The sequence below is a fragment of the Danaus plexippus genome, chromosome 25 (assembly GCF_018135715.1).
Source record: "Danaus plexippus chromosome 25, MEX_DaPlex, whole genome shotgun sequence".
Classification (NCBI taxonomy): Eukaryota; Metazoa; Arthropoda; class Insecta; order Lepidoptera; family Nymphalidae; genus Danaus; species Danaus plexippus.
This window is the reverse complement of record NC_083553.1, coordinates 4,770,582-4,789,298: the sequence shown is the minus strand read 5'-3', so window position 1 is coordinate 4,789,298 and position 18,717 is coordinate 4,770,582. Positions and strand designations below refer to the sequence as shown.

General features: G+C 31.6%; 3 protein-coding genes across 5 annotated transcripts; 1 reads left to right on the top strand and 2 right to left on the bottom strand.

The window, feature by feature from the left end:
- Positions 1-340: 340 nt before the first annotated feature.
- On the bottom strand, positions 341-2,279 carry LOC116775462 (dolichol-phosphate mannosyltransferase subunit 1). 2 transcript variants are annotated; one of them, XM_061524596.1, is made up of 6 exons: positions 2,251-2,279; positions 1,794-1,922; positions 1,510-1,720; positions 1,120-1,310; positions 704-787; positions 341-516 (listed from the first exon to the last, which is right to left on the bottom strand). In XM_061524596.1, exons 1-6 carry the CDS (start codon positions 2,262-2,264, stop codon positions 381-383), a joined length of 765 nt encoding a protein of 254 aa, XP_061380580.1. In that variant the 5' UTR covers positions 2,265-2,279; the 3' UTR covers positions 341-380. The 2 variants fall into 2 exon arrangements, with proteins under 2 accessions (XP_061380580.1, XP_032524260.1); XM_032668369.2 differs by lacking the exon at positions 2,251-2,279 and adding an exon at positions 2,033-2,055.
- A 155-nt stretch (positions 2,280-2,434) lies between these two features.
- On the top strand, positions 2,435-6,238 carry LOC116775304 (NF-kappa-B inhibitor-interacting Ras-like protein). 2 transcript variants are annotated; one of them, XM_032668177.2, is made up of 3 exons: positions 2,435-2,653; positions 3,013-3,182; positions 4,724-6,238. In XM_032668177.2, the coding sequence occupies exons 1-3, from the start codon at positions 2,443-2,445 to the stop codon at positions 4,982-4,984; spliced, it is 642 nt and encodes a 213-aa protein (XP_032524068.1). In that variant the 5' UTR covers positions 2,435-2,442; the 3' UTR covers positions 4,985-6,238. The 2 variants fall into 2 exon arrangements, with proteins under 2 accessions (XP_032524068.1, XP_032524067.1); XM_032668176.2 differs by having other exon boundaries at positions 2,435-2,665.
- Positions 6,239-7,807: 1,569 nt separating this feature from the next.
- On the bottom strand, positions 7,808-18,506 carry LOC116775326 (uncharacterized). Its single transcript, XM_061524734.1, has 17 exons — positions 18,347-18,506; positions 15,439-15,537; positions 15,201-15,284; positions 13,495-13,575; positions 12,982-13,248; positions 12,416-12,737; positions 11,971-12,070; positions 11,668-11,791; positions 11,148-11,295; positions 10,684-10,799; positions 10,446-10,569; positions 10,023-10,330; positions 9,676-9,799; positions 8,996-9,101; positions 8,770-8,859; positions 8,588-8,685; positions 7,808-8,144 (listed from the first exon to the last, which is right to left on the bottom strand). The coding sequence occupies exons 1-17, from the start codon at positions 18,381-18,383 to the stop codon at positions 7,904-7,906; spliced, it is 2,469 nt and encodes an 822-aa protein (XP_061380718.1). The 5' UTR covers positions 18,384-18,506; the 3' UTR covers positions 7,808-7,903.
- Positions 18,507-18,717: the final 211 nt, after the last annotated feature.

The window sequence follows — 18,717 nt, the reverse complement described above, 5'->3', positions numbered from 1 at the left end:
CTCGAAAAATCTCTTGGTGCAAGTTGTGTTTAGCGATCACAGCGTTTCGTTAGCTTTTTTGAACATGGGTTGCGTTTCCCGGAACTAAAATAGAAATTGGTGGTCCGATCTAAATTTTTTTGATAAAGTCCTCACCAGATGTGATGCCTCAACTGGGCTATCGAACAAAATAACCTCGACTCTATTGGACATTCCGTTGGCGATGCCATCTCCGTAGATGAATGACCCTAGTGGCCACTTTAGAACTCCGCTCACTCTGTTCGCTTCACTCAAATTTAACAATCCCTCAGTAATCTTAGGTTATATAATTGTCTGTCTGTAGGTTATATAAATGTTGAGATAAACAAATCTATATCATTTATTATTACTAAATATAAGACTTATGTGGTGGCAAACAAATAGAGTAAAGCTTTCGCAAACTGAATAATCTCCGATCCTCCGAGCTTGGAAACTCCATACACACGATCAACAAACGTAATTGGCACCTCGCCTATAGTGTATTCTAGCTGTCTTGCTCTGAAAGGATTTTTATTGAATTATAACAATTTAACGTAAATTTTACATATTTTCTATCAATGAATACTTATATTCTTAAGTAAGTTAAAAAAATATTAATATATAGCTTTATTCTATAAGTTTTTTGTTTTTCTACAATCTTTGAATCCCTAAAATTCAATGATTCTTAAATAATACTAGATCTCACCTTATAATCATTTCCATTTGGAAGACATAGCCCTTAGACACACAGCTGTCTATTAATTTTTGAAGAATGTCTTTCTTATACAGTCTGGAATAATAATATTTAATTAAAATAATATAAGACTAGCTGTGCCTGCAACTTTGTCTGATCACAATATTAATTTATATTGAAAAAAAAAAACTAAAATTATCGAATTTTTTCAAAATACACATGTCAAGCAGTTTAAGTGAATTTTGTTATGGCTGATAAAGGAACAGACGGATAATATTGTTTTTTTTAGTATATTAATAAGCATATAGTGAAAAGTTGTAACTTCAGTATTGAAATCATCAATCGTAAAACATATGAACATAATATTAAATTTATCTACACAAAAGATATAAGTCGTGAACTGTAAATGTTAATAAAAATAGAATAACCTAAAGGATCCCGTCAAGTCTGATGCACCGGGCCTCAGAAGCAACTGTGTTATAAAGTTGGCACCCCTGGATATTAATTTCCTTTTGAAGTCCCAACCATACACTCCACCACCATCCTTGTAACGAGTCCCAGAAACCACATCTAGATCGTGTTTCTTTTGTAACTCAATGAAATTTGGTATGAATTTTGGCTAGAATTTTAAAAAAGATTCATTTAAATATTTTGTAATAAGCAAAAAATTAACAACACGACTATATCTATATAACACAGATAAATTGCTAACGTCTAATAAGATAATAAAAAACAATAAAAAAAAACTTGTCTCATAATTTCTTAGTCTGTTGGGGTCTGTGAAGAGAATATATATTTTTAAACAAAGCAGAACTTACGTGGTGACTTAAATCCGCGTCCATAATTATGATAAAATTACCCGTAGCATGTTTTATACCATGTATGTATGCGGTGCCTAAACCTAATTTCTTTTCCCGAGGTCTTAAAACTATTTTATCCGACCCGTATAATTTCTGTAGCTGCTTAGCCACTTCCAAAGTGCCATCGGGACTTCCATCATCAATCACAATCACTTCGTAATCGTGTCCACTGAAAAATATTAACAAAAACATTGGAACGCGAAATTTGTTATTGTACACAAGTAAAAATGTTGATATTTTACCTATTGTCTAGATACTTAATAATGAGCCATATTATGATCGGTAAATTCTCTCTTTCGTTGTAGGTTGGAAGTAAAATTGAATACTTATCACTTTTTGTGATTTCTGAATCTGAAACCGTGGCCGCCATGCTGTCAAATTATTAAAAATGTTAAGTGACAAAAACATGTAGATATGTTTTATCGTTTGTCACATTATATTAAGGATTAGAATAAAAATTTATATTTCACTTATACAATACACTTTTTAGTTTTACAAATATTTATAATCTTGCATTATATTATTATATTGAGGTACAAAGTAATTAAATAAATTAATCATAGTCACAAATAATGTATTTTATTTTATTTTATTTGAAATCATAAGTTGGAATGGACTATTACTTGTTTGTAAAATTGAGAAATGTCAAAGAAGTCTTTATGTATGGTAAAACAATACCTTAATGTCAAAACAACTTACGTCGGTTGTCGCATATTAAACTTGTGTTTACGTAAACATTTTATACACATAAAAATTAAAAGAATATATTGTCGGATGTGATTTAAATTTATGGCAATTGAAGTAACCATTAAATTCACTTACTTTAAGAACAACTACTACAATGTGTAAAATAAGTAAATCGGAATAAAATTCGTAACTTTATCTTGAAAAATGGGAAAAACTAGTAAAGTAGTCGTATGCGGTATGAAAAGTGTAGGTAAGACTGCGGTGTTGGAGCAGCTTATATACGGAAATGTGAACCTGAAGTCCTCCTTCTATCCAACCATTGAGGATATTTACGTGGCCAATATAGAGACGGATCGCGGTACTAAGGAAAGGGTCTGTTTCTACGACACCGCAGGCCTGGAGCCTCCACTTACAGGCGAGTTGAAAGGTTTCGTTGAAAATAAAATTATTTACTGCTTTTATTACTCAGTCGTTTTGTCAAATATGTATAAGAATACTAGAATTTTTTTATTTCGGTTAATGATAACTTTTTACTGCTTGTTATTATATGCTTAATTATCATCTCTTTTTATTTAATTATTTCATATATGTATAAAATATAATATAGCTAATATTAATTGGATTACATAAAAGTTAAGTACTTTATTTTTGCCATATTATTTGCCATTCTAATATTTATTTGTAACTGATATCTCGTCTATACTCTTCTATTGCTTTCATTATTACATGATTGTGAATACATAAAACTATATATATATATTCTCGTGAACACAGGGCCGCCACAGTCACCGACAATGCAGTTGACAACCAACCAGGTCCTTCAGCGACATTACCTCGGCTTTGCAGAGGGTTATGTGATGGTTTATGACACCACAAGACCAGAATCACTCGACGTCCTGATGTACTTGAAGAAAGATATAGATAGGAACAAAGATAAGAAAGAGGTATGAATAATTTTACCTTAAAAATGAGTATTAAAAATATGATTTTATATTTTTGTTGTTAAATTTAATATATTTAGCTTCATTTCTATAATATTACTTCTATTTACATTAAATTGGTAATTATTTTTTACATGTCTAGAGGTGAGACAAAATATAACTAGCACCGTTAGAGAAATGAAAAATTTTTATTCATTGAATAAGTTGTTAAAAAAATTACCAATTAAGTTATATACGCTTAACTTTCTCACTGTATATCAAGCAAACAAGCCACCTCTTCTATATCAGCTAACAAAAAGCCCATAACTACACAAATATATCTGAAGTTGTGGTGGCCTGGAAGTTGAAAGCCCCACCTTTCATACGTGAGGGTGCGGGTTCGAAACCTGGCAAATACCAATGTGATCTTTTCCGAGTCAAATTACTTTCTAAGAGTATTTAGACACCACTGACAAACGGTGAAGGAAAACATCGTGAGGAAACCTGGTCTTATAATTTCTAATTATAAGATTGAAATTGCCAACCCGTCTTGAGCAAGTGTGGCGATTAATGATCTAACCTTCTCCGTGTGAGAAGAGGCCTTTGCTCAGCAGTGGGCTTCGATAGGCTGATGATGATGATGATGATGATATCTGATACTCATTAATGCTAAAACAATTAGGGTGATTTTCATTAAACCTAAAGATTTTCTAACTTTAACAGCACTGCTGTCGTACTACCTACTGTAATTTATGTACAGGATTATTTTAAGACCAGTCTATTAAATATTCCGAAGTTATTCTACTTAACAAAAGCTTTCATGTATGTAAATAAAATCTAGCTATACATCAAAAGCCTCTCCAGAATCTTATATTGAGCTACCATCAATTATAGCCAGTCATATTGGAGGGTACTCCATAGATATTGAGTAATTCACATAGGCAAATACATCATTTTGAATTATTTCATGCACATCAGTATTTGCTTGTGACTTATCTTATGTGCCTTGAAGAATTTTTATGTCACATCTACCGGGACATGATATTACACCTTGAGTGATATTCTTGGGTGATAGTTTTCTGCTAAAAGCTAGATCGTGTTTTTTGATAACACCAACCCTGAATAGACGTCACATATACAAACTTTTAAACTAAATTATTTCTAATTGTGTTGGGTGTATCAACAAATGCAATTAAATTGACATCGAGTTTCATTATGTACATACATAAGTTGTTCTGATCACTTTAAGTGGTTCCCAAATAATTGTAACTAGTTTCACACATGTTGTTCTTGATGGGTTGGGGGGGGGGGGGGGGCTTGCTACATTTCTTGGTAAGATATCTATGGTATTATAGATCATGTTTTTTTTTTTGCCACAAAGTTCATTTTGCCACAACTATACGTTAAATTTCACTAGTCGGCAATAAAGAATGCTCCGAGTTATTTTACTCTGCCCTCCTACATTTTAATAATCCCTCAATGTCATATACAACACAAGTATAAGCTCATCATCGCTTTTTTTTTATATCCAGATCACTTCAACCAGCTGTTTTTTTTCTCCACAGGTGGTTATGCTGGTTGTTGGTAATCGAACCGGCCCTGATGATCCAAACAGCTTAGAAAACACTTGTTCCAAGGCAGCGAATTGGTGCGCCAGGGAGAAGATAAGGCACTTCGAAGTGTCTGCTATGGACAGACCCTCGCTGTACGAGCCGTTCATCTACATGACAACTAAGTTGAATCCAGTACAAAACAAGACCGCCTTCCCCCAACTTAGCACTCTGAGCAAACTCACCCAGAAGAATAATAGAAGTGACGCCATGTAACAGTATGCCTTTAGACTATGCCCCTTTTGCTACCAGCCCTGAGAGGTGGGATATTGTCAGGTAAACATACGCATTGTCAGTCATTTGTTATTGTTTTACTTAATCTACTTAAGTTTCATAATTATTAATTGCTCATAAAAATAATTTACTAAGGCAAATATATACATATATATATATATATATATATATATATGTTTGCTTGTTTATTCAATAATTTATCATAATATTCGGGGCCTTGTTTTTTCGTTAGTGTTGCTATAAATTAATTATATAGTTTATTTATGCTAAAATATTATCTGGATCTTTAAACGCCTCTAGTTTATATTATTGTACATACAAATAATTATTTATGAAAGATACTTAATGAAGTAGAATTTTCTAGAATCTCAAATATAAATAACTTATACGCTTGTAAATGTTATTGACGTTTTAATGTTTTACTTAAAAATGTACTTAAATATTGTTTAAGTTAATTTTGTTGATTATTTTTAGAATCACATTAATTATATTATCTTTACATTGTCCCATTAAATTTTTTTTCATTCATCATATGGATGTGTGGGGCATAGATTCTAAAAAATCGAGATGTTATGGAAAATAACTCAATATATATTAAGTGTTGGATTCGAATTTAGTTATAATAAAAAATTAGGAATTAAGACGGTTGTTGTATGTGAGGCAGTATATTTTGAACAGATTTCATAAAAAAAAAAGTTGTGAGTTATGTTTTATTGACGTTTGTTGACATTTGACATTTAACTAAACTTATGACAGTTTAGAGAGATGTGCATTTTCTGTGTTATATTTACGACTGCAGTATTTGATTAATATTCATTCGTATTTAGAGTATTATATACTAGGACATAATTTATTTAAATATGATGTTATAAATTAATTCAAAAATTAAAATGATTTAGTTCCATATTAAAATGGATCTTGCTCTACTTAATGCTTTAAAATCTTTGTAGTTTAAAAAATAATATATTTTTACGATAGGATTATATGCGATTCAATTGAAAAAAAAATCAGAAATTAGAATTTTTCATTTGCATAACAGATACTATAATTAAAATGTAATTTTTATGATAATCGTAAAAAATATTATAATGATAATTTTTTTTAAATTAAATTATGTATATGCAAATTTATGTGGAGATTGTCTATGTAGCACATTCAAAATTAATATAAATTTTTTTTATTGTAGAATGTTCAACTACCTTAGATATATTTAATGAGCTCTCATGTAAAATTTCTGTATTTCTGTATTATGGTTGCTAAATCCTGGTTTAACGTGGAAAAATACTAAATGTAATTGAGAAGTCGATTCATCTATAGTATCTATATATACATATACATACACATATAAATACATTTTGTAACTTTTTGTGACGTCATCATAAGATTGACAGTTGTGAAGTCCTCAAACTGTCACTGCTTTGAGTGACAGATATACTTTTTTTTTTTGGTCAAAGATTAGCTCACTGGGAGTAATTAATTAATATATTGTATTAACAATAATATTATGACATTAAGGTGTAATTCGAAATTTTCAATATTTTAAAATGTATACGGCTTGTAAATATATGGAATTAAATTAACTTGGAAAAGTGTTTAAGCATTTTATTTGTATTTCCTCTATTGAGAAATTTTCTAAATTTACTTTAAACAGTTAATACCTATATGTTTCGATCAAATAAAATTTTTTTAAGATGTTACGTATGCTGTATTTTTGTGCTGGAAATTTGTCTTGAGAAATAATATTAGTTTAGTTTTCTTAACAGCGCCATCTATTGTTAAGCAACTCCAGTGTTGCTATGTCGGTAAAACAGTTACAATTACAGTTTTCATTAGCTAGGAAACAGGTTAAACAGTTTTCAAAAAATTAATTCTGATAAAATTCGCACCCTAAACTCGTTTATGTGAAAGTGTATGAAAATATTTGGAACCTTAAGTTTGTTTGTAAGCATTGGAGTTGAAAATTGAAGTATAACTCGTTGACTAGTTATTAGGAATGTAGATAGATAACCGACATTTAATACAGTATGCTAAGGTTAAAACGTAAATACAATAAAATTTTGTTTTTCATTTTTATTTTACTAAAGTGTTAAAATACATCGCGTCTGTCGTTGAAAATTTTTTATAATTTATATTTTACTATTAAAGGAGAATGTGACTTATATTAATTTTTTTGGACGCTTCATAACGTTTGAAATAAGAAGTATTTTGTGACTTGACGTGGCTTAAGTTGTCTTTGTCTTTATGACGTCACTAATATAGAAGACGGCTATATATAAAACAAAAGTAGAAATGTAAATCATAAATCGTAAATATTTTAATGAAATGAGACTTTTTATCCGTTGTTTCAAAGGAGTAATAATACCTAAATTGCAAAATAACTCTTTTGCAATTTGGGCTTATATAATATTAAAAAAAATGTATTATATACTCTATTTCGGAAAAGTTATATGTTTTTTTCTTTCATTTATATTATTATAATTATGAACAGTGTCAAATTAACTTGAAAATAGTAGCAATGGATATACGTAGTCCTTTCAAAAAGGCTCTTTTATTATTCAAATCTCTTATAGTAGGTCGAGCGTATTATTTTTTATTGTCTTTTGTTGAGACTTAGTCTATTTAATTTACTTAATTCAGTAAACATAAAACTTTTCCCACAGAATATCTAAGCTAACTATATAAATATATCAAACTTGTAGCAGATCAAAATAAAAAGGAATTTAATACACGCGCCGAACTTCCGTATTATGCTGACTTGGCACTTGCTTAGTATAAACTGTTATATTGGTAAAAAGACTTCTGTAATTAATAAAACATCAAAGACACCATCTTTATTAAATAATATCTTTAGTCTCAATAAATTTGACTTAAATCTTTAAACAATCATTTGGTACATTCGCATCACTGGCGGACGTCCTTGGCTGAGGGACGTCCGGGCAGTTTTAGGACGTCACTGTCTTCAAGACGAGGGTAGCTGGGTCTGGTGAGTACACCGCATGTGTTGGACCTTGCGTGTATTCGCATGAAGCCGCGCTCGCCCCACGACTCCGACCAGGAGTTCTTCAGGATAAAGTGCTCTTCATTCTGGTCTCCCCAACCCACAGCTAACACAGCGTGATTCAAACGCGGACGCGTCTTACCGCTGCAATATTTATTTATCTTATTTATCTGTATAGACAAGAAATTTAGTATGCGTGATAAAGAATTTAGTATGTGTAGAAAGGCAAACCCTCATTTGAAATATAGGGAGTTTTGTTAAGCGATTGAGGATGTCGAATCTACTAATCGCCCCCTCCCAATAAGTTTTCTCACTCCCTTTATGCTCATAAATTAATTCTCGGTCTATATGTTAGCACTCGTACAGATCTTTCAGGATTCAGCTACTGCTGATAAGTATTAAACTGTCACGTTGTATAAAATTCTTCTGCTCGTTTTCTAATGTTTTAAAATATAAAAAGAACACAACATAAAACTGTGGACGAAGGCTTCTGTTTATTTCATTAAGAGACTATTTTGGAATGCCTACCATCTATTTATGTATAAGTGTTAGAGGTAACCTATAATAGCATGAATTTTTGTGCTTACCATCTGTCGTCATAGAAGACTCCATGCTTGTAAAACACAAAGCTCTTGAGTTTCGCGTCAACGATGACCACGGTGGGCGCGTGGTCTCGTATGGCCACCTGAGTACATCACATTAAATGAAATCTTGCAGATATTATGATAAAGGATTGAAGGAACCCAAGCTGTTAGAGAAAATTTCGTACCTTAAGAGCTGAAAGGCTATTTTCGGTAACGTTAACGTGTCCACTAATACGTGTTACGGGACGAACTGATTTTTCTGCGCATTGTTCGACCTGTAATATTATAGAGGCAGTTATGATTAATATTAAGAATTCGAGCATTACTTTAACAAATAACATAATAATAAAAAAAAAACATTTTGTCTATAGTTAAGCCATATAAAGTATTCTGTATTTGCTATTATATAACCTTCGCTTTATATGATGGGTACTCGTCGAGGGCAGGCAGACCCCGGTTTTTGACGTAGTCATACGCATGGCTTGGCCAAGTGCCTTTGCAACCTTTGCCTCCAAATCTGAAGATAAATTAAACATGTTACCCTATTGATAAAATCTAAATTCTTGGTCTAAATAAGCTTAAATAAAATAGACTATAATTTAATTTAGAAAGTATTTAATAAACAATTTATCTTTACGAGCAAGATTCGAACTTTCGAATTCGAAAAATTCGAAATTTCGAATATTTTATTCTATATTTTCTATTCTAGCTTTTTATTTAAATATAGCTTTAATATTAACAACATAATTGCATGAATTCAATAGATTATTTAGAGAATAAAATTAAGACATATCTAAATCCGGTGTCTCATCCAAATACTTTCAGTTTCATTAACATGGATAGACAGAACATCTTGATCAGGTATATACCAATATATTTATTGGAAAAAAAAAGTGTCAAATATATCGTCGTCAAAAATGTAATGAAAATTATTACGTAACTTGGCTTATAATTGTGTTGATTGTTATTCATTCATTTGTTTATTTCAGTTTTTTTTACAGCTTTTAGCCTTTGAACTTCCCATTTAAAGGTTTTAGGTATTGCGGCTCTTTATTGCCATCGGACGGAGTATTTTTTTAAATGGTACTCACGGATGTGCACAATCCACGAGGCATTGTTGTGAGAGGGGCACGAGCTTGCCGGTCCTTGCGAACAGCGCCCCTTCCACAGCACCAGATACCGCGAACGACCAACACGATGAACACTTACCCTGGACTGATACAACACACGAATCAAATGAGTACACAAAATGAAACTAAATTAGAACAACAATAACTATTTATAACACAAATACACCATATAATGGGTACCTACTCAAATTGTTTTTCATCGCGTTAAAACGACGCTATCATAGAATGCATTTATTTGCAATTCGTAATTGAATCTTATCGCTTATGATAGATTAATTGAACAGTAATGGAATCGCAGAAATCCTTACATCCTACAGGTGAGACTCCGCCTTTAACCCTCCAGTCGAAATTATCGGGTAGTTTAGCGCTTTCCTTTCTCAGCATACTTCTTGAATGAGGGAATTGCTCCGCTTGCGTTCTTTCCTCCTCTAGCTTCACGCCGCGCAGTTGTCCCAGCTCGTTGTCCAGCCTGTCTCCTAGAAAGTTCACCCCTAGCTCGAAGGTGGCCCCCTCTCGGTTACCGGATGAAATGAAACGCTTGTGCTGCATAAGTAACGTCGTTCTCACAGCTTCTTCGGAGCTGTCTATGTAACGACGGTTGTATTTCACCTTGAAACTGAGGAAACATGTTTTTCTGAATTTTGTTCAACTGAGGAAAATATACTATCATTCTCTATATTGTCTCTACGTTCAGACATATAAAGCTAAGTTATTCTATATTAATTCCTTACTCTCGTATCGCCGCCTCGTATTTCTGGTCGCGATGAGGTTGTATGTATTCCCTCAGAGGTTCGAGGCGAGATAAATGATTCGGTAGAGAAACATTCAACAATTCAACAGTGTCACATAGATCATCTATAAATGTAAAAACAAAGTTATAAAATTAAGGAACTCATTTTGAACCACAAAATACTACGATGATTTAGAATTTGAGAAGATTTTTTTTTTATATAAAATAAAACTTCTTACTTATTTTTGGTATGAAGAAATCAGCGTTCTGTTCGTGGCGACGTACATCCAAATAACGATGCTCATAGCTGTCAGCGTTTGGACCAAGGATAGAACTGTTCACTGACACTGTGTAACTGAAAATGATTTATATATTTTTATGGCTTTCAAATTTTCTCCTACGTTGCTGTGCAGAAGATTTTCCTGTACTAATAAATGGGATAATCAATTCAATACGAGATAAAAATGGTATAATTCTCATAACACTCATTAAAATAGCAACTATTTGCTCTATAAACGAAAATTTATTAGGAAATTAGTTAACAAAGATAGTGTTTTCGTTTAAACGAAAATAGATTTATAACATGATCACTATAATCTAAGCAAAACATTTATTCCGATCATTTTTAATTTCCTACCATCACAAAAAACGGAAAGAACTATGCGGAAAGTTAGGTGGGATAATAAAAATCTATATTATTTACAGTATAGGCGTTGCTTTGTCTTCAGGATCACGTATGAGAAGCAGGTCATGTTTTAGACTAAGGGACTCCCCTTGAATAGCACCAAGCTCTCCTTCTCGACCAACGACTGTGTGCTGCCAACGCTCCACACGCCCGTCAGGCTCATAACCTGATTGAAATTTTGAGTAAATATACATAGCATACTTCATGGGTTCCTAAGATTCTTGACTTCTTAAGATTGACTTAATGGAGTTTGAGACATTTCATATAGATTGAAATGTGTATATAAAATTTATTAAGAGAATAATCAACGACAAACATAAATCATTTCTGTTCTTTACTTAGTCTTATTTGTTTTCTGGAAAAATATTACAGTTTTTACATTATTATATTTTAATTGCTTTTTACTTTTCATATATGTGATATCCTCAGGTAAATTGCTTATTACTCATATCTATTTACACATTGCTAACTATGAAATAATGCAAGAGAGAAAAAACATTTCCATACAAGATTATTTCTCTGGGTACGTCAATCTTACCAACGAAGTTAAATAAATCGATGTCTGGTAACGCGGGATGAGTGATGTCAAGGGGATGGTTTTGGTAGGAGGAGGCTTTCCCACAACGACGAACAGCGCGTTCTCCGGAGCGATCCACTCGCATCTATTAGAATGTTAAGAATTTCACAATGAATCACCACATGATGTTGTTATAAAATATGTTCTAAAATTAAGATTTAGGTCACTGTTACTCAAATAAAAGTTGAATCTACAACAGAAAACTAGTAAATGTCCAGAATATCAATTTTTTATTCTAAAAGTTGCTACTTTCATGCATCATACTTCCAATCGCTGAAGCCTTTTGTCGGCCATCACTGTCCTGTATGTGCTTGTAGATCCACCATGGAAGTCAACCTTGGACGATCCGCTCGAGGCATCCCACCTGATAATGTTCCAAATATAAGTTCCTAGTTGCATAAAACATTTATCTAATATTATATTAATCTCTTGTGATCAAAACTCATGTGAAGTTTAATATCAAGACTGCTTTTCAGAGATTTTATAGTCAAAAATGCCTTGTTTGAGAGATATATTCTTAATGTGCTTTATATAAAATAACGTCTTAATATGTTCGTAGTTTTTACGTGATTGAATAAGAAACACGCGTATACACAAACTATATAGAAAAAGAGCTCAAGAAGACACGTAGGATTTTAGACTTCATACAATTTTTAAACTTTAAATTCTAGTAGTAGTAGTAGTTCTAGTACTTGTATTTAATACAAACCAGGCTGTATAAGGTTCTGTGAAGTCAGCTCTAGGGACGAAAAGTTCGCCTCGTATCACCACTGATTGTGAGAAACGGGGCCTTGATGGTTGGGGTTGAACTTTTCTTCCTCGACTGTAAATGTTTTGTTGAAATGGCAAACTAGTTTTGACGGTTGGCACTGTTGCACTTTCTTCTATGAAGTTATAATTCATTTCATTATCCTCTTCTTCTGGATGCGGTATACGTTCACTTTTGTCATATTCTGATAACAGTACAGGTGGCAGTTGAGGGGCTTGAGGCGCTTGTGCAAGGAATTGCTCTAATATTTCCTTCGATGACACTAAAATAGAAATATTTGTCATTAACGTAAGGTACTTGTTTATAATTATATTAATTACATCCTATGCTTTAAAATTCTAAAATGTTACAGTACAACTTGTTCGTTTTTGATATCTTCTGAAACATTCTGGACAAATATTATCCGAAAACATAATAAAGATTAGACTATTTACAGTTATTTATAAGTATATTTGTATTTACATATTTTATTAGTGTATATGGAAGTGTCGCAACACTATACTCACCAGAAGGAGGAATTTCCGGTGGGCTCACAGGTTGATCCAATTTTTCTACGTTGATGTACGATGGATACGAAGGTGCCTTGATTGGAACTTCATCACGATTTGTAGCTTTTAATGGTATGTTATTCATGGTGTTAGGAGCAGCTGGCCTTGATAAAATACCAACAGGCGGACTTGATAAAATACCAGCAGGCGGACTTGATGCTATACTTGGGGCACCCCATCTCACATCGATTTGTGGTTCCTCGGGTTCTGGTGTTAGTTTACATTCTAAAATATTGTAATTCAGTTATAAGTACATATAAAATTCTTTGCGTAAAATAATAAGTACCTAATATAAAGCTAGAATATTTGAATTATTTGATAGAAATAAAATTCCATCCAAAAAAGCTAAATGTTGAGTTCCTTTTCAGATGATCACTTCTGGAGTGAAGAGTAAAAATATTTTAATTATATTTTTCTTGTGAAAATGTATTTTATTAGAATTATGATATTATTTGAAATATAAAGCATTACCTGACTTCTGACTAGCTCCAGGATTGAGTGCTGACGTTGGTATTGGGAGTACCAGTAACTGTAAGTTGGCACCACGAACCCCTAAAATTTTGTTTGGTGTTACACAATTTAATACTAGTTCATAATAATACTATTCTTATCCTAGAAATCTTATAGTAGTAATTCCAAACAAAACTAATATTTTCAGATTCAGTACGCGTTTTATACTATTTTAAACTTCATACTCCCGACGTTTCGGTTAGTTTGCAGCAACCGTGATCAAAATATTACTTTTATTTCAATTGATAGTCGCGGAAGTCTAATATTTTATTAATAATAATTCTGGTGAAGGCTTTCACTTTACTGTAAATTTATCGATAAATATACATGTTGTTAATAATCGGCGATGGAATTATTTGTTTTCAGAATAATATGAAGATTTTGTACACATTCTGAAGGTATGAGTTTGTTACGTACGCGCTACACATTAAAAAATAAATGACCATCGCCGGGGCAACATCGTTGTATGGATAAATTATCATATAACGAGTGACGCCGCTGACGCCGCGGAACGAGCACCAAGCCGTGTGAGCCAGAAGATTCCTGATACCACACAAGCTAAGGAATGGCATTGCTGTCCTAACATCGGGGCAATCATGTAGTCTTAGGTATAGGTTATAAGTTTTAATATGTAATTTTTTATTATAATATACATATAGGTAAGTATGTTTCGTAGTTTTCCTGGAACCTCCGGTTGCCACCCTATATAATTAGTTTGTAAATATTGATATTAATTATAAACATATTTTTTTTATTGGTTACTTTATTATCATGAAGATTGTTTTTTATTTTTAATTGATAGTTTATATTATATTCCCTTAGTTTCACATTTCACACACATTGTGAATAAATAAATATATTTACATGTACCAAGTAGTTTTACCTAATTAATTATTTATCTAATTTATAGCGTTTGTAATGTTTGACATATGATTTTGTATAATGGCATAGTCTTTTTGATTCTCATTGCCACTGCCAATAACTTATAAATTACTAGGTACCAGCCCCGGCTTCGCACGGGTTCTTTACAAAAAATTAAAAATAGCCTATTTAATTTTGAGAATTATTTAATTAATATTATGGTAACTTTCAAATGGTTCGCCCGATTTAAATGATTTAAAAAGTAATTTACAGATACTCATGTAGACTTGAAAACGCAGTTAATTATTTTGATTAGAATTAATACTGTAAATATGTAAATAGCTTCCCAATAAAGGCTTCAAGAAATGGAAATTTTGAAAAGTAATAAAATGGATATAGTATGTTATCCTTAAAAGATAGACTTATCCCATCTGGGACTTTTCTGTAGGCTTAGATAAGATATATAATTCCACTATACATTATTTTGTTATTTCTCCAAGACTTTAGGCTAAAATCAGTATTTTCCCTAAAAACTCCCAGAAAGCTCATTTTTTACTGACATCTTCAACAAATATCGTTAATGTACACATAAATAAATTCAAAAACTTAACAGATTATATACTAAAACTTTCCTCGAGAATTATGCTATTAAGTGGTGAAAATTGTTTGGTAATTAGTGCAGTAGTTTTCCCGTTTATCGCGAACATACAGACGCGGCGTGTGACTTTGTTTCTTAATAAGTTTTCTTAAAGCAAAACTTCAAAAATCTTTGAGATTTCTGTATGATGTTTGTGGAGTTTACTCACCTATAGGTAATTCATAAGGTATTGCTTGAAGTGGAAATTTAATGCTCGGTGTTTGTGGGCTTCTGTCTTCATCTCTGTCGTATTCTAAGAAAATAATTGAAAATTGTTAAAGAAGGAAAAAAGAGTAATCAATCTGGTCAAACTTCAAAACACATTTAATTTTAAGTAATATCGGTACATTAATTGTCGGTTCTTAAGAATATTTTGTGTATATTAAGAAATATTTTTTAATATTTACCGTCAGCAAGATCTCTCCATTGACTCCGCCGCGATGGATAGTTCCGTCTGTAAGATCTTTCTTCTGATGAATATCGAGACCCAGCCGTCACTACCAGGCCTATACAAAAATATAGACATTTAGCTGACAAATATGTAAAAGTTCTCTATTCTATCAAATCTAAAATTATTTAAATTTAATAATAAGGATTCAAATAGGACAAAAAACAAACACCATTTCTAGAAAAACTAGTTTTATGTCTAATCAAAAGCATAAAATAAAGCAATGTATAAAACGGCTGCAAGGAAAAGATGATCTTTCACACATTAATAATGATAAGACGAAACAATTCAGGCCCCTATCTAACGCGCGTTAAACGCTCACTTCCACCGTCCAAGCACTTCTCTCTACCTAACCAAATTTGAAAAAACCCTACTAAGGCAGCCTTCGAAGTACGTTCCAAGAATGAATTGATATTAGTTCTGGACAGGCGCAAGTCTTTTATTAGGTTGTAGACTTTGCCATTATACCTCTCGCTCTCATTCATTATATTACAAATAGGATAGTTTAGTCCGCGTTTGTATGTGTGATTGTTATTGAATAACGCTAAAACTTGTTATCCAGAAGAACAAATATGTTTGACACATCAAATAAAACGTACATTTTGACTAAAAACAATGTTTAGATATTTTATTTATATTAAATTAGTTTTTGTTAGTATAAAAAAAAGCGTGTAGTTTCTTTCGGTGTACAAAAATAAATTAAAAGTGTTTCCGTTCTCATATTGTTTGTATTATTTTGTGGCCTCGAGACTTAATACTTTAGACACAATCTTGACATTGCAATATTAAATCTAAATGCAAAAATGAAGTCTGAACGAGAGCCTGCTCTTGACCTTCCAATTTAAGGTGTGTCCGAAAAAAGACATACATGTTTCATAATAATTATTTACATACTATCATCAATAATTTAATATAAACATGATGTTATATTAGTCAATATGTCTTTTTTATTAGTACTAAATACATATTTACTAAACAAATATTTTTTATTCTGGCAATTTAAGTTATAATTTCTGTGTATATTTGTTATTATTAAATGAATAACAAGTCACAGAACTAGAATTAGACAGACAGACAGACAGAATTAGACAAAATTTTTATACGAAGTTGTCAAAAATTAAAAAATTCCATAATAACGTGAACTTTTTTTAATTTATTACACATTTAAGATCACGATCACGAAGAGGTCTGAATATACACATACAATAGAAAAAAAGGCAAAGACATAGGATTATTTTTCAATCTTATTATAAACAATCAATACTTTCTTTAGTTTTATAAACTAATTATAAATTTAATTTAATTAAACTTCCTACGCTATAAATATAAATGTCGTTAAAATTAAACTGGCACTTGATTGAGCGATCAAAGCCAAATATGTCTTCCACCATTTTGAAAAATAGCTTCAACCTTACTCTACTGGATTATTCAAAATCAAAGACAACTAAAAACCACCACAAGGAAACTGGTTTTCGAATTAAAAAAGGCGTAAAGAATCAAAAATTTAAGTTAAAATAATATACTGAGATTTAAGATGTTAAAGCGATCTTACGTTCCGTATTACCTCGAATAATCAAATAAAAGTTTGTACCGAAAGTTATTAATGAAGGTGAAATTGTTTATATATTTATATAGCATAAAATATAAATTATAATCTAGTGTTTGGTTTCCACTCAAAATCCCAGCTATCTGTCTATCTATCTTTATTTACGAGGTATTTAAAACCTGTTCCGTTACTCTCGTCTTGCTTATCAGCTGTAACTAAGTTTTCCTTAAGCGGAACCTTTACAATGCCCTAAAGATTCTCACCATATTCGTTCAATGTAACATGTTATGTTTATTTAAAATATCTGACCTTCCAAGAGCGGCCTTTAACTGTTAAACTGTCTTGCATTGCAAAACAACAGATTGTATTAAGAAAAATAACAAGTTTAATGTAAAGATTAAATATATTTTATTCAAGAAAATTATATTACTGTTATAACTTTTAATATCTATATGATTAATAATGTATTTTATGTCTGTGTTTTTTCATAATTTAATAGTTTAACATCTAAGTGGCCGTTTTTGCTGTCGCCATGGCGATGTTTATGACATAAACGTCATCATCTATACCCAGATTTCAACGAGACAGTAAACTAAACCATGGTTAAATTTGTTGCACTTTTTCATCAAAAAAGACTATATATTTGTCATAAGAATACTTTCAAAACTAAAAAGGAAATGCCAAATAAGCATTGTTTTCTTAGTAAATAAAAAAGAGTTGACATATTTTACACTCAGAATTCCTCGCAATATAGAAAATTTTATAAGAAATACATAATGTTTTCAAGCTAACAATGTGAAAAACGATCATATATTGATTCAAATCGCAATTATTATTGAGACAGATATTGTGTCCTATCATGATGAAAAGTAATTATGTTAATGTTAAAGATTACATAATCGAAAAAAAGATTAAGAAGCGCGCTTTATTAGACTCGTATTAAGCAATAACTTATGTTGCATGAGTGTGTAAAACCTTTTGTATGAGAAATCAGAAAGATTTCCGTTAAACTGACTTTCACGCTTACTATTATTTTTTGGTGCTGTATCAAAATATAATTAACTCAAACTTTGCTAAATAAAAATCTTCTTCACCTTGTAATAAGTTTAATGATGCAAAAAGCATTTACAATTTAAACGCTAGTTAACTAATAAAAACTTAGACATAACAATATTCAATTAATACACTTTACCTTTCCTCTGCTCTTCAGCTAAACGGTTGTGTTTACGATATCCAAATACAATCAAAAAATAACAACAAAAACAACATCATAGATATAGTTTCGTTTCGGGCTACAAATTAAGTTTTAACTTCAACTTACCGAAACAGGCCACAGCGATTACAGTCCTCACCCACATGATCACCACACTTGCAATATCACCCTTCGTCACCCGTCACCCGTAACCCTAACGGACTGCAACAGAGTGTCCGATAGATGAAGATGATGTGCCTCCACATGCGCCCCACCTTAAGTGACATTTGACCTTTGTCAAAGAGGTTATTTGAAAATATTTAGGTATGTTATAGTTTTGCGGATACGATGGATGGTCGTTCGACATTTATATCGTCGTTTTTTTGTTTGGTTTTCTCAGAACGTGTTATTTGAGTTTCATAGGTTAGAGATAAGTTAAAAAAAAAAGAGTAGATTCCATTCGATTGTAAATTTTTTGCTTATTCACTATTCGTTGTTAC